The 22,837-nt window shown below is 42.2% G+C and overlaps 1 protein-coding gene across 1 annotated transcript; it reads left to right on the top strand.

The window, feature by feature from the left end:
• Positions 1 to 20,447: 20,447 nt before the first annotated feature.
• FIBIN (fin bud initiation factor homolog) lies at positions 20,448 to 22,546 on the top strand. Its single transcript, XM_005890662.3, has one exon. It carries the CDS (start codon positions 20,938 to 20,940, stop codon positions 21,571 to 21,573), a length of 636 nt encoding a protein of 211 aa, XP_005890724.1. The 5' UTR covers positions 20,448 to 20,937; the 3' UTR covers positions 21,574 to 22,546.
• Positions 22,547 to 22,837: the final 291 nt, after the last annotated feature.

Below are 22,837 nucleotides of genomic sequence, written 5' to 3'. Positions count from 1 at the left end.
GCATTCTCCTCTCCTCTGGACCCCCTAGCTCTCATTTTCAATGATGCATCTCCTGGTTGATTTAACTGTCCTTTTTCCTCACCTCTCCCCACGGCCCTCCATATGTACATTGTTTCGAGTGCCTACCTCCTCAGAATCCCCTTCAGCTAAGCTGATCTGTGGTCCTACTTCATATTATGGGCTTCCCTGGTGGCTCAGGGGTAAAGAATCCACTTGCAATGCAGGAGGCTTGGGTTCGATCCCTGGATTGGGAAGACCCCCTGGAGAAGGGACTGGCAAACCACTCCAGTATTGTGGCCTGGAGAATTCTGTGGACAAAGGAGCCTGGAAGGCTACAGTCCATGTGGCCACAAAGAATTGGATGTGACTGAGTGACTAACACACACAGCAGATAGCATGCTTCTCCCTCATCCCTTCCTGGAAAACTTCCTCATACTCTTGATCTTCCTCCTTCCCTTTAGACTCTCCTACCTCCACCTCTATGACTCTCCCTAGCTCTTTCCTCTGTAATTGGTGTGGACTGTGTTCATGGGTGAAATGAGTGGAAAACACCACCAACTCCTTGTATCCGGTAGTGCTAATGAAATAAGTGCTTATAGTCTTTTCTTTTGTATTTTCTATCCTAGCTGAAACTAAGAAACAGTTGTATTATTGTGGAACCTATTTCACAACCTACATCCTCATTTCCTGTTTAGCCATTCCAGAACGTTTCTAACAGCTTTTTTTTTTTTTTTTTTCTGGAAAGTGTGGTAGAGATACCTAGTGTTCATCTTCATCTGCTTTTCCTTTCCTTCTGGGCACATGAAAGAATTAGACTCCCCTTCTCTTTGCAGCAAGTCAGGGCCATGTCACTGGCCATAGGCCACATACAGAGTGACACGTGTCACTTCTAAGACACTGCATTTAAGCACAGCATGAGTCTCTCTGGAGCCTTCCTGCCACATTAACCAAGGAGGTCTTATGTTGTAAATAGTGAGGCAGAGTTGCCACACAAAGGAGACTTACTGAGTTACTTTGACCGGCAGTAGGCTTGAATTCTGCATTAGCGTTTAGTGATGTTTGCTACCACAGCATATTATGACTCGTCTGACTAATAGAGAAGGATTGGAGAGCTGATCACTCTCTTTACACACTGTACTCATTTCCTTGTAACCATTCTATTTATGTTTTCATAGGTTAGTTTATTGCATATATTTGACAGGAACTTTGTGTGTTTGTGATTGCTAATTAACTCTCCTCTTCCCCTAACCAATGTTCTTATCATAAATAATAATAACCACTCTATTAAGTTAATGCAAAAATAGTCAACTAGAAAATCAAAATATATTTCACTATCATCCCTCTTTTCCTCTTTAGGTCTTTTCTTCCTTCCTTCCTGGCTACCTTCTTTCTCTTCTTCTCTCTTTTCTTTTTTCCCATCCATTTCTATTCCTGTCTCCTTCCCACCCTTTGTAAACAATAGCTGCTCAATAAAAGCTACTGACATGTTAATTGATCACATAATCCCCAAAGTGTTAAACACTGTGTCCTACTTATCTTCCTCAACTTTTTCTCCTCTTCTACCACTCCAGGACCCCCATTCTGGTCCAGACTAATTCCTTTTATTTGTTTGTCTTTCAATGGTCTTTATTTATTCATTTGTCTTTAGCCTGACAGTTTTGGATCCCCTGGAGAAAGGAATGACTATCCATCCCAGTATTCTTGCCTGGAGAATTCCATAGACAGAGTAGCCTGGCAGGCTACAGTCCATGGAGTTCCAAAGAGTTGGACAAGACTGAGTGACTCACTTTCACTTTCTTTGCTTGACGGTTTTGGGAGGACGTTGGAGCCTTCACTTCCCAGAGGCTCCTTGTGGGTTGCAATCCAAATATAGTCTAAAAGACTATATAGGGGAACCTAATCTCCCCAAACTTTCCTATATTTAATGCATAGAAGCCCATTTTCTATAAAAGTTCTACCATTATCATAATCAGAAACAGTCAGAGGATCACACCAAAAAAAAAAAAAGCCTGTCAAAGGGAAGTCACAGAGCTTAAGAAATCTTACAAATGTTTAGGCTTATGGTGACAACCTGAATTCCTGGTCTCAGTAACTCAGTAACTCTCTCTGGAGTGGGAACTATACCAAAGGAACAAGATTTTAAAGTGCACTGAAAAGAATAAAGGATAAGCAAATTTTAAGTTATCCTACCCTGCTGGCACTGCATAACAAGAATTGCATATAAGCAGCTCGTATTGGAAAGCAGTGCTTGTCTACATGACATCTACATAACTCTGGTCCCTATCCCAGAAAGTGAAAATGTTAGTTGCTGTGACCCTATGGACTGTAGCCTGCCAGGCTCCTCTGTCCATGGACTTCTCCAGGCAAGAATACTTGGGTGGGTAGCCATTCCCTTCTTTGGGGAAATCTTCTCCTAAAGATTGACCCAGGGATAGAACCCAGGTCTCCCGCATTGCAGGTAGATTCTTTAACGTCTGAGTTATCAGAACCTCTGGTTCCACCCCAGAGGTCCTCCTTTATTCTTGAATTTACACAGTTCCTGTCCTTCAACTTTGTCTCTAATTTTCAGTCTTAAGCTCAATCTCTGTCCCTTTCAGCAGATAGTGCTTCTTGATTTTACTCTTCAAAGTCCTCTGCATGGCATGTCTGTGTTTAGATGTTTCCTCTGACTTCAGCAATATGTGAATCGTGAACTTCCTGATATTCAAGCTGGTTTTAGAAAAGGCAGAGGAACCAGAGATCAAATTGCCAACATCTGCTGGATCATGGAAAAAGCAAGAGAGTTCCAGAAAAACATCTATTTCTGCTTTATTGACTATGCCAAAGCCTTTGACTGTGTGGATCACAATAAACTGTGGAAAATTCTGAAAGAGATAGGAATACCAGACCACCTGATCTGCCTCTTGAGAAATTTGTATGCAGGTCAGGAAGTAACAGTTAAAACTGGACATGGAACAACAGACTGGTTCCAAATAGGAAAAGGAGTACGTCAAGGCTGTATATTGTCACCCTGATTATTTAACTTCTATGCAGAGTACATCATGAGAAATGCTGGACTGGAAGAAACACAAGCTGGCATCAAGATTGCCGGGAGAAATATCAATAACCTCAGATATGCAGATGACACCACCCTTATGGCAGAAAGTGAAGAGGAACTAAAAAGCCTCTTGATGAAAGTGAAAGTGGAGAGTGAAAAACTTGGCTTAAAGCTCAACATTCAGAAAACGAAGATCATGGCATCCGGTCCCATCACTTCATGACAAATAGATGGGGAAACAGTGGAAAGTGTCAGACTTTATTTTTGGGGGCTCCAAAATCACTGCGGATGGTGATTGCAGCCATGAAATTAAAAGACGCTTACTCCTTGGAAAGAAAGTTATGACCAACCTAGATAGCATATTCAAAAGCAAAGACATTACTTTGCCAACAAAGGTCCATCTAGTCAAGGCTATGGTTTTTCCTGTGGTCATGTATGGATGTGAGAGTTGGACTGTGAAGAAGGCTGAGCGCCGAAGAATTGATGCTTTTGAACTGTGGTGTTGGAGAAGACTCTTGAGAGTCCCTTGGACTGCAAGGAGATCCAACCAGTCCATTCTGAAGGAGATCAGCCCTGGGATTTCTTTGGAAGGAATGATGCTAAAGCTGAAACTCCAGTACTTTGGCCACCTCATGCGAAGAGTTGACTCATTGGAAAAGACTCTGATGCTGGGAGGGATTGGGGGCAAGAGGAGAAGGGGATGACAGAGGATGAGATGGCTGGATGACATCACTGACTCAGTGGGCGTGGGTCTGGGTGAACTCCGGGAGTTGGTGATGGGCAGGGAGGCCTAGCGTGCTCCAATTCATGGGGTCGCAGAGTCGGACCCGACTGAGCAACTGATCTGATCTGATCTGGCTCCATTTATTTTAGACCTATTCTCAGAAGCCTACCTTAGCTCTGAACCTAGAAGAGCAGTCCAAGATGGAACTGTGCATAAACAAAGAATGTGTGAACAAGTGCTTTTTAAAAATGAATAAAATGAAGAGTTTAATGCAAAAAGTTGCAGTGGACTATCGCTGGCTAGCACTGGCTCATGAGAGCTAATTGTTAGGTTTTCGGGAATTTTTCAAGTCAGTTGTTAAACATCTATTGTCTTTATTAAAATTTGTTATTTAAACTTACAACTAAATAAATTATACTAAGATAAAGGGAATGCATAAGTAAGATTCATCATTTCTTGATTATTTGACTGCATTCCATGCCTTTGTGATTATCTGTGTCAAACGTATGTAGATGATAAGAATACTATACAATGACGTTTCATTGTACATCTTCCTAAATCTGCATTCAGTGGCATTGGATATGGTAACAGTATTTGCCCCACTGAAATCAGCAAATGGTAGAAAGGGGTCTCCTTTCTCCCCTCAAGCCAGGTGTTAAACACTAATCAGCACACCACTGCAACGGGGTGCCAGTGTCTTTCAGAAGTGAGTACTGAAGACAAAAGCAGGGGAAGGGGGAATATCTGCAGATACTTGACCAGAATCTATTCTCATGTTGTCCCCTTCCTATGCAGGTGCCTGTTTCCCAGCCATATCCTTTGCCTGGTACCTTACCATCAGCCACAGAATTGGCTCCTTATTGTCTTAAGCCCAGTGGCTTATCCCAAACCTCTGACTATGATCAGCCTCATTCAAGAATGGATTAAAGATCTATATCAGGTCAAGAGTGGAATCTGAGGTTGACCTGAAGGACCTGCATTTGAGCTACCAGGAAATCTAATCTGCTATTCCTGCTAAATGTGAACAAGGAAGTCTGTAACCCCAGAAGATGCTGGTAGCCATCTTGGAACCACAAATTAAAGAGACTGCCCAAGAATGACTATAAACTGAGGAACTAAAACTAAAACATGCTGAGAGAAAAACTAGATTCTGGACAGACCTAAGTTAAAAAGAATGTGATGGTGATAGAAGCAAGATCTGATGCTGCAAAGAACAATATTGCAGAGGAACCTGGAATGTTAGGTCCATGAATCAAGGCAAATTAGAAGTGGTCAAACAAGAGATAGCAAGAGGGAACATCGACATTTTAGGAATCAGCGAACTAAAATGGACTGGAATGGGTGAATTTAACTCAGGTGACCATTATATCTACTACTGTGGGCAAGAATCCCTTAGAAGAAATGAAGTAGCACTCATAGTCAACAAAACAATCTGAAATGCAGTACTTGGATGCAATCTCAAAAATGACAGAATGATCTCTGTTCGTTTCCCAGGCAATCCATTCAATATCACAGTCAACCTCAGATTCCACTGTTGCCCCAACCAGTAATGCTGAAGAAGCTGAACTTGAATGGTTCTATGAATACCTACAAGACCTTTTAGAGCTAACACACAAAAAAGATGTCCTTTTCATTATAGGGGACTGGAATGAAAAGTAGGAAGTCAAGAAACACCTGGAGTAACAGGCAAATTTGGCCTCAGTGTACAGAATGAAGAAGGACAAAGACTAACAGAGTTTTCCCAAGAGAACGCACTGGTCATAACAAGCAACCTCTTCCAACAACACAAGAGAAGACTCTACACATGGACATCATCAGATGGCCAACACGGAAATCAAATTGATTATATTATTTGCAGCCAAAGACGGAGAAGCTCTATACAGTCAGCAAAAACAAGATCAGGAGCTGACTGTGGCTCAGATCATGAACTCCTTATTGCCAAATTCAGACTTAAATTGAAGAAAGTAGGGAAAACCATTAGACTATTCAGGTATGACCTAAATCAAATCCCTTACGGTTATACAGTGGAAGTGAGAAATAGATTTAAGGGACTAGATCTGATAGATAGAGTGCCTGATGAAATATGGATGGAGGTTCATGACATTGTACAGGAGACAGTGATCAAGACCATCCCCAAGGAAAAAAAATGCAAAAAGGCAAAATTGCTATCTGAGGAGGCCTTACAAATAGCTGTGAAAAGAAGGAAAGTGAAAAGCAAAGGAGAAAAGGAAAGATATAAGCATCTGAATGCAGAGTTCCAAAGAATAGCAAGAAGAAATAAGAAAGCCTTCCTCAGTGACCAATGCAAAGAAATAGAGGGAAAACAACAGAATGGGAAAGACTAGAGATCTCTTCAAGAAAATTAGAGATACTAAGGGAACATTTCATGCAAAGATGGGATCGATAAAGGACAGAAATGGCATGGACCTAACAGAAACAGAAGATATTAAGAAGAGGTGGCAAAACTAATACAATATTGTAAAGTTTAAAAATAAAATAACATTTTAAAAAAAAAGAAAGAAAACTGAATGTTACCCCAGAAGCAATGAGTGGTTAACTCATCTTAACTCAATGCTGAATCTGAATCTTTACAAAAAGAATAAAATCCATGAAAGCTAAAAAAAAAAAAAAAAAAAAAAGAAGAAGAGGTGGCAAAAATACACTGAAGAACTGTACAAAAAAGATCTTCATGACCCAGATAACCATGATGGTGAGATCACTCACCTACAGCCAAACATCCTGGAATGTGAAGTCAAGTGGGCCTTAGAAAGCATCACTACGAACAAAGCTAGTGGAGGTGATGGAATTCCAGTTGAGCTGTTTCACATCCTAAAAGATGATGCTGTGAAAGTGCTGCACTCAATATGCCAGTGAATTTGGAAAACTGAGCAGCAGCCACAGGACTGGAAAAGGTCAGTTTTCATTCCAATCCCAAAGAAAGGCAATGCCAAAGAATGCTCAAACTACTGCACAATTGCACTCATCTCACACGCTAGTAAAGTAATGCTCTAAATTTTCCAAGCCAGACTTCAGCAATATGTGAACCATGAATTTCCAGATGTTCAAGCTAGTTTTAGAAAAAGCAGAGGAACCGGAGATCAAATTGCCAACTTCCACTGGATCATCAAAAAAGCAAGAGAGTTTCAGAAAAAGATCTATTTCTGCTTTATTGATTATGCCAAAGCCTTTGACTGTGTGGATCACAATAAACTGTGGAAAATTCTGAAAGAGCTGGGAATACGAGACCACCTGACCTGCCTTTTGAGAAATCTGTATACAGGTCAGGAAGTAACAGTTAGAACTGGACATGGAACAACAGACTGGTTCCAAATAGGAAAAGGAGTACGTCAAGGCTGTATATTGTAACCCTGCTTATTTAACTTATATGCAGAGTATATCATGAAAAACAGTGGGTTAGATGAAGCACAGCTGGAATCAAGATTGCTGGGAGAAATATCAATAACCTCAGATATGCAGATGACACCACCCTGATGGCAGAAATTGAAGAAGAATTAAAGTGCTTCTTGATGAAAGTGAAAGAGGAGAGTGAAAAAGTTGGCTTAAAGCTCAACATTCAGAAAACGAAGATCATGGCATCCGGTCCCATCACTTCCCATCATTTCAGTGCTGCCGTCAATATACCAGCCCTAAATGACTTTCTCCTTTACCCCCAGGCAGTCCCCTCTAGAATACCTACCAGAGTTTTTGGACCCCTGCCCCCACAAACCTTCGGTCTTTTACTTGGCAGATCTAGTTTGACTTCTAAAGGAATTACTGTTCAGCCTGAAATAATTGATTCAGATTATAAAGGAGAAATTCAAATTATGACATCATCTCAGATTTTATGGCAATTCTAAAGGGGGGGATAAAATTGCTTAATTACTCCTTTTACCTTATATTTCTATTAACTCCTCTAATGATGTACAGAAGGGCAGATTTGGCAGTACAGATCGAAAGTAGTCCTTTTGGACATCATTAGTATCTGAATTCACCCAACCGACTATAAATATCAAAATTAATGGTAAAAGATTAACTTATCTCCTCGACACTGGATCTGATATTACTATTATTTCCAAACATTTATGGCCCAAATCCTGGCCTGTACAAAAAATTTCTTGCCAAATTGCAGGGATTTCTCAAACCAAAGTACAAGAGGTTGATCAGAGTACTCAAATTCATCCATGTGAGGGACCAGAAGGCCAAATTGCAACATTAAAACCTTATGTGATAGATGCACCCCTTAATCTAATAGGAAGGGACTTATGCAATGGCAAACTCATATATACATTCCACATTTTCCCTAGGGGCCACTGCTCATTTAACAAACAATACAATTATTAAAATAACTTGGAAGAATGACGAGCCTATTTGGACAGAGCAGTGGCCCCCTCATGAAAGAGAAATTACAGGCAGCTAAGGAACTTATAGACACACAACTAGAATTAAAACATATTGAAGGATCTTGTTCTCCTTGCAACTCTCCTATTTTTGTCATAAAAAAGAAATCTAACAAATTGCGTCTCCTAACAGACCTTAGAAAAGTTAATGCATCTATGAAACCTATGGGTGCATTACAACCAGGAATCCCATCACCTATCACTATTCCTCAAAATTGGCATATTATTATTGTTGATTTACAAGATGGCTTTTTATATATACTTTTACACCCTTTAGACCGAGAGAGATTTGCTTTTTCTCTCCCTTATCCTAATCATATTGGACCTCATAAACAGTACCAGTGGACTGTACCACCACAAGGGATGGTGAATTCTCCCACCACGTGTCAGTACTACGTAGCCAAAGCCCTTGAGCCTGTGAGAAAGCAGTTTCCTAACTTTCTTGTTATTCACTATATGGATGATATATTGTTTTCGGCTCCATCTATCTTGGAAACTCAACACATGTTTGATATAGCTCAACTATGCTTAAAAAACTCTGGATTAATCATTGCCCCTGAAAAAAATTCAAACCTCTACACCTTACCATTACTTGGGGTTTGTTGTTAATAGACTAGGTATTACTCCCCAACTAATGCTGATAAATTATCAACCTTAAATGATTTTCAAAAGCTCTTAGGTGATATTAATTGATTAGACCTTCTTTCAGTCAGTTCAGTTCAGTCGGTCAGTCGTGTCTGACTCTTTGCGACCCCATGAATCACAGCACGCCAGGCCTCCCCGTCCATCACCAACTCCCAGAGTTCACTCAGACTCACGTCCATCAAGTCAGTGATGCCATCCAGCTATCTCATCCTCTGTCGTCCCCTTCTCCTCCTGCCCCCAATCCCTCCCAGCATCAGAGTCTTTTCCAATGAGTCAATTCTTCACATGAGGTGGCCAAAGTACTGGAGTTTCAGCCTTAGCATCATTCCTTCCAAAGAAATCCCAGGGCTGATCTCCTTCTTTAGGCATTGCTAATTATCAACTGAATAACCTATTTAATACTTTAAAAGGAGATCCTGATTTAAATAGCCCTCGTTCACTTTCTCAAGAGGCACAAGAGGAACTCTATTTGGTGCAAAATAAATTACAAAAACAATTTCTTACTCGCATCAAAATAGATTTACCTCTAGAATTGTTTATACTCCCCTATCCTCATTCTCCCACAGGACTTCTTGCCCAACAAGAACACTCAGTAGAATGGATCTATACCTGTTTTAGGGGAATAAATTCACTTACACCTTACCTTGATTTAATTGCTATAATCATTATCATGGAAGAAATAGGACTAAAACTCTAATTGGCTCCGATCCTCATAAAATTGTAATACCTATCAATAAATCTCAATTTGAGAATGCTTTACAAACTTCTACCAATTTGCAAAGAGCTTTGCTGGAATATTTTGGAGAAATTTCATTTCATTATCCTTCTGGTAAGCTGTGGAATTTCTTCAAAAATACTGAATTTATTATTTCTCTCATTATCAGCTCACAGCCTATACCACAGGCCAAGGTTTTTTATATAGATGGGACTAAAAACGCCAAAGCTTCATTCTGGTCTATTAAGGAATATAAAGTCTTTTATACTAAATTTCATTCTGCTCAACAAAATGAATTATATGCTCTATTCAAGTTATTTGCCTACATCCTTACCGCATTGATATAGTCTCTGACTCTATATATTCTGTTTTTGTATTAAAAAATATAGAAACCTCCACCATAAACTCCAATCAACCTATTATTCCACAACTCTTTTTCAAACTACAATCTGTTGTTAGAAACTGCAATTCTCCCATTTATATTACACATATTCGAGCACATTCTTGTCTTCTGGCACGATGACTTATAGTAATGAGCAAGCTGATAAACTGGTTTCCTTTGCTACTCCAGAGGAACAGCATGTTCTGTTGCATAACAATGCTGGCTCCCTACACCTGCTATGGAAAATCCCATACCACCAGGCTAAAGAAATTATTAATAATTGCTCTACTTGTAGACCCCTGCATCTTCAACCCATTGCACAAGGTATTAATCCTTGTGGTTTGCAACCTAATGAACTATGGCAAATGGATGTAACTCATTGCCCTGAACTCTCTCCATCTTCTTTCTTGCATGTCTGTATCGACACTAATTCTTCTTTTATTTGGGCCACACCTCTTCGTGGTGAGGCCACACAACACGTTATAACTCACTTATTAGCTTGTTTTGCTGTAATGGGGACTCCTAGTTCTTTAAAAACAGACAATGGCCCTGCCTGTATTTCTAGACACTGTAAACAATTTTTACAATCTTTTTCTATTAAATATATTACAGGTATTCCTTATAATCCACAGGCACAAGGCACAGTCGAACGAGCACATCACACACTAAAGTTGCAAATAAAAAAATTTAAAAAGGGGGAATACACAGGAATACTACTGTCTTCATTACCTAAAGCAGACTTTACTAGATTCCAACATAAGATATTTTCTAAACCTATAACTATTGTAAATACAGCTTTATTTGTTTTAAATTTTTTAAACTTACCAGAGGAAGATATCTTAAGGAGAGCAGAAAGGCATTTCAAGGAACTGAAGGACACTTCTCTTCCTCTGTCCATTTGGTACCAAGACAAGTTAATGAAACAGTGGAAATCTGGGAAACTAATCTTACAGGGAAAGGGGTTTGCTTCTATTTCCCCAGATGGATCCAACGAACTCACATGGCTTCCTCTTCAGAAGATTCGACCCAAGGGGGCCCCCGGCCTTCAAAATGGAGACGGGACAACAAGGACGCCAGGAGGAAGAAATTCCAATACAGGCCATGGCGGTTCTAAAGATCTCCAGGAAGCACCACCCTCGGCGGCATCACCCCTATGCTCTCCCAACTTGTGGACAAACAAAAACCCTTACTAATTGAGCTGAAAATTTGGTCTCTCAACAGGGATTGCCTCGGAGTCCTGAATACATTCTCCTGGCAATGCTCAGTCTTTTGGCCTGTACCTCCCTCCTCTTGAGCTCGGACTAGTACCCAACCCTCCCCTATTACAGGTGGTCGAATGGACAGAGAGAGGACCAATCGTTTCAACTAACGACTCATACATATGCCTTCTTCCTAGTACATTAAAGGGCCCTCACACCCTGGGGAGGAGAGAAAACTATTTAACAGTTCTTTAGGATATGGAGTCCTTCCCTTGTGCAGGGGCCCAGAGAAACTACGCATAAACGTCAGCCGACAAACTTGAGTTTTCGTCCCACCTCCAAAAGAAGACCTTCAGACACTGCTTGGGTCATTTATTATGAACCATGTTTACACTACTGAAACTCTAGGGAAAGAGTTAGGGAAAGAACAAAAATCATTATGTAAAAGGTTACTAATGAAACATTACCATGACAAAGGACTTCTTGGCTGGCTTGATGGCAGAATGACACCCCCTCCTCCTCCTCAAATCATCCTCGATAAACAGAGTGGCTCTAAACAATGGGACACTGGGGCTGCGAGACCCAAAAACTTGTAACTTGGACCGGACATTTTACAGGGACCAGTCGTGGTCATAGTAACTATTTCTATAATCAGTCATATTTTATACAGGCCTATGTCCCACTTCCTTTTGTGATAGCCATAGAAAATTTACAATAAGACTTTATGTTCTGTTCAGTTCAGTTCGGTCGCTCAGTCGTGTCCGACTCTTTGCGACCCCATGAATCGCAGCACGCCAGGCCTCCCTGTCCATTACCAACTCCCGGAGTTGACCCAGACCCACGTCCATCGACTCAGTGATGCCATCCAGCCATCTCATCCTCTGTTGTCCCCTTCTCCTCCTGCCCCCAATCCCTCCCATCATCAGAGTCTTTTCCAATGAGTCAACTCTTCGCATAAGGTGACCAAAGTACTGGAGTTTCAGCTTTAGCATCAGTCCTTCCAAAGAACACCCAGGGCTGATCGCCTTCAGAATGGACTGGTTGGATCTCCTTGCAGTCCAAGGGACTCTCAAGAATCTTCTCCAACACCACAGTTCAAAAGCATCAATTCTTCGGCGCTCAGCCTTCTTCACAGTCCAACTCTCACATCCATACATGACCACAGGAAAAACCATAGCCTTGACTAGACGGACCTTTGTTGGCAAAGTAATGTCTCTGCTTTTGAATATGCTATCTAGGTTGGTCATAACTTTCCTTCCAAGGAGTAAGCCTCTTTTAATTTCATGGCTGCAATCACCATCCGCAGTGATTTTCGAGCCCATAAGAGTAAAGTCTGACACTGTTTCCACTGTTTCCCCATCTATTTCCCATGAAGTGATGGGACCGGATGCCATGATCTTAGTTTTCTGAATGTTGAGCTTTAAGCCAACTTTTTCACTCTCTTCTTTCACTTTCATCAAGAGGCTTTTTAGTTCCTCTTCACTTTCTGCCATAAGGATGGTGTTATCTGCATATCTGAGGTTATTGATATTTCTCCCAGCAATCTTGATTCCAGCTTGTGTTTCTTCCAGTCCAGCATTTCTCATGATGTACTCTGCATATAAGTTAAATAATCAGGGTGACAATATACAGCCTTGACGTACTCCTTTTCCTATTTGGAACCAGTCTGTTGTTCCATGTCCAGTTCTAACTGTTGCTTCCTGACCTGCATACAAATTTCTCAAGAGGCAGGTCAGGTGGTCTGGTATTCCCATCTCTTTCAGAATTTTCCAGTTTATTGTGATCCACACAGTCAAAGGCTTTGGCATATTCAATAAAGCAGAAATAGATGTTTTTCTGGAACTCTCTTGCTTTTTCCATGATCCAGCAGATGTTGGCAATTTGATCTCTGGTTCCTCTGCTTTTTCTAAAACCAGCATGAACATCAGGAAGTTCACAGTTCACGTATTGCTGAAGCCTGGCCTGGAGAATTTTGAGCATTACTTGACTAGCATGTGAGATGAGTGCAGTTGTGTGGTAGTTTGAGCATTCTTTGGCATTGCCTTTCTTTGGGATTGGAATGAAAACTGACCTTTTCCAGTCCTGTGGCCCCTGCTGAGTTTTCCAAATTTGCTGGCATATTGAGTGCAACACTTTCACAGCGTCATCTTTCGGGATTTGAAATAGCTCAACTGGAATTCCATCACCTCCACTAGCTTTGTTCGTAGTGATGCTTTCTAAGGCCCACTTGACTCACATTCCAGGATGTCTGGCTCTAGGTCAGTGATCACATCATTGTGATTAACTTGTATTAATTGTAAACTATATACTTGTCTTAATTCCTCTATCTGTTTAAGAAATGATTCCCTTTTGATTCTTCAATCTCGGAGTCATTTGTAGTTACCAGTAAATATCCAATGGCCCTGGGAAGAAGGTCCCATGGCTGGACTAGCTTCCAGATTATTTCAATTTTGTGTTACTCTTGATTCATTTTAATCATAGTGCCTGCAACTGGATACAAATCAAATTTCATTTTATAAATATAATAAAATAGGGGAATTGTCAGGAAGCATTTAACAGGAGGCTTCCTGTGTGCTGTTTTGGATCTGTCAGGAATCCTCTGTTCCTAATTAATTCCCAAATATTCAGGAATTAAGAGGAGAGGCAAGCATCTCCTGGGGCTGAGGGATCCAGGCATTTCCTTTGTTAGTTTTTCTATACGGTGATAAGTACCCTCTTCCTTCTTGTGAACCATATAGTAAAAGTGATTATGTACAACTCTCTCTCTCTCTTTAATATGGATTGCCTATGTTTTGTAAGTCTGGAATTTTAATCTTTATCTTTGCTGAGAATAACTACAGTATATATGCCCACACCATGCTGATTAAAACACCTTTGCTCCATCAGAGCTTTGGTCCCCGTGTCTTGCTTTCCCTCTCTCTCTCTTTCAGGCTGATCCCCTGGAGCACAGAAGTCCTCTGGGTTCACTTTCCTGCCCGGGCTTTGTGCCTTCACCCCATCAAGAGGGTGCCTGAGGCCCTCGTGAACAGAGCAAGCCCCGTGCCAGGGGCTTTATTGGCTTTCTATGTAAACCAAGGAGCTGTGGCTGCATGGACGCAGGAGGGCCTAGAGGAGCTATCCCACGTTGAAGGTCAAGAAGGACGGCGGTGAGGAGATATCTCGTCCAAGGTAAGGAGCAGCAGCTGCGCTTTGCTGGAGCAGCCGTGAAGAGATACCCCACGCCCAAGGTAAGAGAAACCCAAGAGAGATGGTAAGTGTTGCAAGAGGGCATCAGAGGGCAGACACACTGAAACCATACTCACAGAAAACTAGTCAATCTAATCACACTAGGACCACAGCCTTGTCTAACTCAATGAAACTAAGCCATGCCCATGGGGCAACCCAAGATGGGCGGGTCATGGTGGAGAGATCTGACAGACTGTGGTCCACTAGAGAAGGGAATGGCAAACCACTTCAGTATTCTTGCTTTGAGAACCCCATGAACAGTATGAAAAGCAAAATGATAGGATACTGAAAGAGGAACTCCCCAGGTCAGTAGGTGCCCAATATGCTACTGGAGATCAGTAGAGAAATAACTCCAGAAAGAATGAAGGGATGGAGCCAAAGCAAAAACAATACCCAGCTGTGGATGTGACTGGTGATAGAAGCACGGTCTGGTCCAATGCTGTAAAGAGCAATATTGCATAGAAACCTGGAATGTCAGGTCCATGAATCAAGGCAAATTGGAAGTGGTCAAACAAGAGATGGCAAGAGTGAATGTCGACATTCCAGGAATCAGCAAATTAAAGTGGGCTGGAAGGGGTGAATTTAACTCAGATGACCATTATATCTACTATTCCGGGCTGGAATCCCTCAGAAGAAATGGAGTGGCCATCATGGTCAACAAAAGAGTCCAAAATGCGGTACTTGGATGCAATCTCAAAAATGACAGAATGATCTTTGTTCATTTCCAAGGCAAACCATTCAATATCACAGTAATCCAAGTCTATGCCCCAACCAGTAATGCTGAAGAAACTGAAGTTGAACAGTTCTATGAAGACCTACAAGACCTTTTAGAACTAACACCCAAAAAAGATGTCCTTTTCATTATAGGGGACTGGAATGCAAAAGTAGGAAGTCAAGAAACACCTGGAGTAACAGGCAAATTTGGCCTTGGAATATGCAATGAAGCAGGGCAAAGACTATTTAATAGAGTTTTGCCAAGAAAATGCACTGGTCATAACAAACACCCTCTTCCAACAACACAAGAGAAGACTCTACACATGGACATCACCAGATGGTCAACACCAAAATCAGATTGATTATATTCTTTGCAGCCAAAGATGGAGAAGCTCTACACAGTCAGCAAAAACAAGATCAGGAGCTGACTGTGGCTCAGGTCATGAACTCCTTATTGCCAAATTCAGACTTAAATTGAAGAAAGTAGGGAAAGCCACTAGACCATTCTGTATGACCTAAATCGAATCCCTTATGATTATACAGTGGAAGTGAGAAATAGATTTAAGGGACTAGATCTGATAGATAGAATGCCTCATGGACTATGGAATGAGGTTCATGACATTGTACAGGAGACAGTGATCAAGACCATCCCCATGGAAAAGAAATGCAAAAAAGCAAAATGGCTGTCTGGGGAGGCCTTACAAACAGCTGTGAAAAGAAGGGAAGTGAAAAGCAAAGGAGAAAAGGAAAGATATAAGCATCTGAATGCAGAGTTCCAAAGAATAGCAAGGAGAAAAAAGAAAGCCTTCCTCAGTGACCAATACAAAGAAATAGAGGAAAACAACAGAATGGGAAAGACTAGAGATCTCTTCAGGAAAATTAGAGATATCAAGGGAACATTTCATGCAAAGATGGGCTCGATAAAGGACAGAAATGGTATGGACCTAAAAGAAGCAGAAGATATTAAGAAGAGATGGCAAGAATACACAGAAGAACTGTACAAAAAAGACCTTCATGACCCAGATAATCACGATGGTGTGATCACTCACCTAGAGCCAGACATCCTGGAATGTGAAGTCAAGTGGGCCTTAGAAAGCATCACTACGAACAAAGCTAGTGGAGGTGATGGAATTCCAGTTGAGCTATTTCAAATCCTGAAAGATGATGCTGTGAAAGTGTTGCACTCAATATGCCAGCGAATTTGGAAAACTCAGCAGTGGCCACAGCACTGGAAAAGGTCAGTTTTCATTCCAATCCCAAAGAAAGGTAATGCCAAAGAATGCTCAAACTACCGCACAATTGCATTCATCTCACACGCTAGTAAAGTAATGCTCAAAATTCTCCAGGCCAGGCTTCAGCAATATGTGAACCGTGAACTTCCTGATGTTCAAGCTGGTTTTAGAAAAGGCAGAGGAACCAGAGATCAAATTGCCAACATCTGCTGGATCATGGAAAAAGCAAGAGAGTTCCAGAAAAACATCTATTTCTGCTTTATTGACTATGCTAAAGCCTTTGACTGTGTGGATCACAATAAACTGTGGAAAATTCTGAAAGAGATGGGAATACGAGACCTGACCTGCCTTTTGAGAAATCTGTATGCAGGTCAGAAAGCAACAGTTAGAACTGGACATGGAACAACAGACTGGTTCCAAATAGGAAAAGGAGTACATCAAGGCTGTATATTGTCACCCTGCTTATTTAACTTCTATGCAGAGTACATCATGAGAAACACTGGACTGGAAGAAACACAAGCTAGAATCAAGATTGCTGGGAGAAATATCAATAACCTCAGATATGCAGATGACACCATCCTTATGGCAGAAAGTGAAGAGGAACTAAAAAGCCTCTTGATGAAGGTGAATGTGGAGAGTGAAAAAGTTGTCTTGCTGCTGCTAAGTTACTTCAGTCGCGTCTGACTCTGTGCGACCCCAAAGACAGCAGCCAACCAGGCTCCCCCATCCCTGGGATTCTCCAGGCAAGAACACTGGAGATGGGTTGCCATTTCCCTCTCCAATGCACGAAAGTGAAAAGTGAAAGTGCAGTCGCTCAGTCGTGTCTGACTCCTAGCGACCCCAAAGCTCAACATTCAGAAAACGAAGATCATGGCGTCTGGTCCCATCACTTCATGGGAAATAGATGGGGAAACAGTGGAAACAGTGTCAGACTTTATTTTTTGGGCTCCAAAATCACTGCAGATGGTGACTGCAGCCTTGAAATTAAAAGACGCTTACTTCTTGGAAGGAAAATTATGACCAACCTAGATAGCATATTCAAAAACAGAGACATTACTTTGCCAACAAAGGTCCGTCTAGTCAAGGCTATGGTTTTTCCTGTGGTCATGTATGGATGTGAGAGTTGGACTGTGAAGAAGGCTGAGCGCCGAAGAATTGATGCTTTTGAAGTGTGGTGTTGGAGAAGACTCTTGAGAGTCCCTTGTACTGCAAGGAGATCCAACCAGTCAATTCTGAAGGCGATCAGCCCTGGGATTTCTTTGGAAGGAATGACGCTAAAGCTGAAACTCCAGTACTTTGGCCACCTCCTGCGAAGAGTTGACTCATTGGAAAAGACTCTGATGATGGGAGGGATTGGGGATGGGAGGATAAGGGGATGACAGAGGATGAGATGGCTGGATGGTATCACTGACTCGATGGCCGTGAGTCTGGGTGAACTCCGGGAGTTGGTGATGGACAGGGAGGCCTGGCGTGCTGCGATTCATGGGGTCGCAAGAGTCAGACACAACTGAGCGACTGAACTGTACTGATGTAAAGCAAGGAATATCAGCCTCTTTCTCTCTCCTTTATTTTCTTATTGGTCAACTCTGGACCACCATGTTCTGGTCCATTAAAGGACCTCAACAGGGAAACAGTGGAAACAGTGACAGACCTCATTTTTCTGGGCTCCAAAATCACTGCAGATGGTGATTGCAGCCATGAAATTAAAAGACACTTACTCCTTGGAAGGAAAGTTATGACCAACCTAGACAGCATATTAAAAAGCAGAGACATTACTTTGCCAGCAAAGGTCCATCTAGTCAAGGCTATGGTTTTTCCAGCAGTCATGTATGGATATGACAGTTGGACTATAAAGAAAGCTGAGGGCGAAGAAATGTTGCTTTTGAACTGTGGTGTTGGAGAAGATCTTGAGAGTCTCTTGGACTGCAAGGAGATCCAACCAGTCCATCCTAAAGGAGATCAATCCTGAGTATTCATTGGAAGGACTGATGTTGAAGATAAAACTCCAATAATTTGGCCACCTGATGTGAAGAGCTGACTCATTTGAAAAGACCCTGATGCTGGGAAAGACTGAAAGCAGGAGGAGAAGGGGATGACAGAAGATGAGATGGTTGGATGGCATCACCGACGGAATGGACATGAGTTTGAGTAAATTGAGGGAGTTGGTGATGGACAGGAATGCCTGGTGTGCTGTGGTCCCTGGGGTCACAAGAGTCAGACACAACTGAGCGACTGAACTGAACTGAACTGAAGCTTAAACCTTCAATAAGTCAAGGAATTCCTTTTGCCTTTAGTCCGATTAAGTTGGACTTTGAGCTACTTGCACGAAAAAGATTCATTCCTTCCAAATTTGTGACATGGGGTTTGTCTTTTAAATGAGGAAACTGCAGGAAAAAACAAACACTTTGTGTGTATATATGTGTGAACTTTTTATTGCAGACCCGTGTTTCTGTAGCTAACTCTGTGCCCTGCACATAGTAGGGGACAAGTATAGTAAGTGCTTAAAATAGGTTTATTTAGTTTAAGTGGTTAGTAAGTCAGAGAAGAGATTGTGCAAGAAGTGAAGTGAATCAGAGTAAATTCCTCTTCCTTTTCTTGGCCAAGCCAAGAATCCATTTGAATCCATCTGCTGTCATTTGTCAATGTGCCAAGGGAAACGAAATTAAGCAATATGGCTCTTGGGTCCAAGAGTCCAGTCTCTCAACTGGAGACGGTTGGTGTTTTCTGCTGAAACACAATGAAAATAAGTCATAGTCTTTAGTTAGCATAAACACTGAGGAAACTCATTTGGTCTCTGTTTTCATGATGCCAGATATCTGGATAAAAATTAAAATGTGTGGTCAATATGCTCCTCATAATCTATGCATATGACATCACATGGATAAATATCCAGTTACTTAACCAGACTTCTCATCATGTAGCCAGGGTGGTTTAGGTCATTGAACATGATAGCAGGAAGGACTTTGTGGTACTGATACCAGTGCATTATGACTTTGAGAGGAAGATAAGTATAAACACAGGCAAATCACATGAGTGTTTCAGTTACATTTCAAGGCAGAAAGAGGACATAACCATAGAAACAGGGATGCTGCCTGTCTTCCTACTCTTTCCCTGTCTTTTCCTTCACAACTCTGTTCAACATATAATCTTATTTATTTATGTTAATTTTCTTTCTGTGTTCCAGAATGTAGGGCTCCAGGAAGGCAAGGATTTCTCTTTATTTTTGCTCACTGCTCTTTCTATAGTACCTAAAATAGATTCTGGCATATGACAAATGTTCAATAAATGTGTGATGAACAAATGAGATAGCAATTTGCTTAAGGATATCCTTAAGGATAGCAATTTGCTAAGCAATTCATAAATCAAAAACTAAGATGGCTGGGTGAAACAAACACTTTTTTCCCCCCTTAAATTAAAAGACCCAGTGACTTACTGAGTGCTGCCTGGTTCAACTGTAATCTTTGTGACAATAAATAATTTGTTTAATCTTCTATCCCTTGGATTCTCCATACAGAAAATGAGGATAACAGTACCAATCCCCTATTTTTCAAAAAAATTTTAAATGTCCCAAAAGAGGCAATAGCTGTAAAGGTGTTAGGTTAAAGATGCAAGGAAGGAGCTTAGCAAGGATGGGCTTTCATGAAATTAAACAATTATCTCAGTTGTCCACTGACTTGCTAAACTGGCAAAAGTCCATTTCTCAGCTTTTGTTCCTATACATACTAGCAACAACACATTAATCAGTTTTGTATATTCTTGTTTCTTCCAAAGTATTGTTATTGCACATTTTAATTAACCATTTCCAAACAAAACTGCCTTTCATACATTGCAAATTTGTCTTCAAAGTCATAAACTTTTTAGTGATAAAAATAGGACATACTCACAGAATCCAATCTAACTGACACTTATTTAAAATTGTGATGGGGCATTTCTCCAGGGTAATTACCCTTCCTCCCAATAGTTAATAGTTAAACAGCCTTTCTGTTATGGGAATTCAGCTAATCCTCTTCCCATTTGTTCCTTCAGTTTAAATTCTGTTTTCCAGGGTCTCCCTGCCAATCCTCAAAAAGAGACCCTGTACCTTTAATAGCAGAGACCTGGTGAGAGGTTTCTTTCCAAACTTGTTCCCTGGCTTCCAAGTGACGAAACCAGCTGTAATTTGAGAGCAGAAAGATCCTCAGGATATCATTAGCCAAAGGAAAATCTCCGCATTCCCACCCAGTCCAGGAGTAGAAATCGTATCAGAGGGCAAGAGCCTTTCTCTCCAGCTACAGGCTCCATTTCCCAAGGAGCAAGAGGGACCTCGGAGAGCCAGAGTGGGGCAACGGAGCCAGCCAGCATCCAGCCAGAACCCTGGAGGAGGGGTTCCCCATCGTGCCGGCATCCTGCCAGGAAACAGCCGGCTGAGTTCCAACCACCAGAGCGAGCGCAGGAGCTCAGAGCGAGGGTGCATCCTGGGCTGCTGGCTGCGGGGTGGGCTACCCAGGCTCTGCTGCGCAGCCACATGAAGCCAGCTGGGGAGGGGGGGTCAGGGTGCAGCAAGGCGACTGGGACTGAGGCTGACGCCGTTGCAGGGAGGCACTGACTCCCAGGGGGACCCCCTCCCCTTCCTTGCGTCTGGGCGAAAAGTCTTCTCCAGGGGTCCCCGGTCATCCTGAATATCCAGGATGGTGTTCCTGAAGTTTCTCTGGATGGGTTTTCTCTGCCACCTGTGTCAGGGCTATTTCGACGGTCCTCTCTACCCAGAGATGTCCAATGGGACCCTGCACCACTACTTTGTGCCGGACGGGGACTACGAGGAGAACGACGACCCCGAGAAGTGCCAGCTGCTCTTCAGGGTGAGTGACCACCGGCGCTGCTCCCAGGGGGAGGGGAGCTCGGCCAGCACTCTGCTAAGCCTCACCCTGCGGGAGGAGTTCACCGTGTTGGGCCGCCAGGTGGAGGACGCGGGGCGCGTGCTGGAGGGCATCAGTAAGAGCATCTCCTACGACCTGGACGGGGAGGAGAGCTATGGCAAGTACCTGCGGCGGGAGTCCCACCAGATCGGGGATGCCTACTCCAATTCGGACAAGTCCCTCACTGAGCTGGAAAGCAAGTTTAAGCAGGGCCAGGAGCAAGACAGCCGGCAAGAGAGCAGGCTCAACGAGGACTTCTTGGGGATGCTGGTCCACACCAGGTCCCTGCTGAAGGAAACGCTGGACATCTCCGTGGGGCTCAGGGACAAATATGAGCTGCTGGCCCTCACCATCAGGAGCCATGGGACCCGACTAGGTCGGCTGAAGAACGATTATCTTAAAGTGTAGGTGAAGGGGCAAACTGCCCGGGAGAGGGCATCAAGTCAGTCCTCCTGGTGGAGGATGGGGGACAGAGCCAGGGCTAACTTTCCCCTTATACTTACTATTTTTTATAACCTGATTTGCACTCGGAGAATGATCCTGAAAATGGAAAAAAGTGAGAGTTGAGTGGTTTTAGTTTTGTACACTATTTATGTGATTGTTACTGGTTTGTCACCTGGAAAGGACAATTTAAAGCCATGCCTCCTGCCTTTCCCAGAAGGGCTTTATAGACTCTGCAGAGACACCTGTTTCAGCCACATCTAAAAGGACACAGTTTATGCAGTAAGGACTGATTAAAGTTCCCCATCCTGGAGATTAAGTGAAGATGCCCAGGGAGCTTGTGCACAGCTCCTTTCAGCCTTCTCTCCTGGGCTCTGAAAGCTGTCAACATTGCCTGTTTTTCAGATGAGGTCAGAGGTGCTGCTCAGCATGCCTGCCAGAGGATGGAAGCTTGTTTCTTCTCCTTTTCCTTCTTATTTATTAACCATGGTCTCCACGGTTTTGTTTTTCTTTGTCTTCTTTTTTCTTTTGGATTTTGGGGGTGTTTTTTAAAAGATTATTGGCTAGAAACTATATGCAAATCATCTTTTGCAGGGAGATGTCTGCGGTGCCTCTGTGGGTATGTGTTTAAGTTAAAGGAGCCACATGTAAGAAGCCTAACCTTTGTGGTGGTCATGAACTCCTGTGATCTGCCAATTTGCCATGTCTCTCACTGTATGCGTGTGTCATCAGCATGGCAGTCCATTACAGAGAAGTAGGTAGATCGTCTTGACACACCTCCAAAAGCCTGGGATTTAGGTTACCAGTGTATTTTTTCTAATTTGGGGGTTTTGCTTCTGTTTGCTTATTGAAAACTTGTACTTCGAGTAGAGGGAATTCTAATTCTCATAACTCCTTAACTAAGTTTTATTATTCAGCCAATAAATATGTTCTCATATAATACTTGCTTATTTTCTAATTTATATTCATAACTTTCATATTGCAAAGAGGAGCCAATGCAAAAGGAAAGACAGGCTGGGATTTAAGCCAGTTTACTTAGAGTATATGATAAAGCAGGCAGAGGATCGCTGCATATTTAGCAATCCTCCCTTCCCTGGCCACCCTTACCATCCTCAAAAGGAAACAAAAAATCTAGACTGTGTCAAAACTTGATCTCTGCTGGTCTGCCTAAAACTTCAATTTTCTCTAGTGTTTTTGCATAGAATCAACTGAAAAAAAGTTTATGGTGAGG

Source organism: Bos mutus, chromosome 15 (assembly GCF_027580195.1).
Source record: "Bos mutus isolate GX-2022 chromosome 15, NWIPB_WYAK_1.1, whole genome shotgun sequence".
NCBI lineage: Eukaryota > Metazoa > Chordata > Mammalia > Artiodactyla > Bovidae > Bos > Bos mutus.
This window is presented reverse-complemented; position numbering and strand designations above follow the sequence as displayed.

Excerpts from the sequence above, each read along its gene's own strand:
- FIBIN (XM_005890662.3), top strand. The coding sequence starts at position 20,938 with ATGGTGTTCCTGAAGTTTCTCTGGATGGGTTTTCTCTGCCACCTGTGT.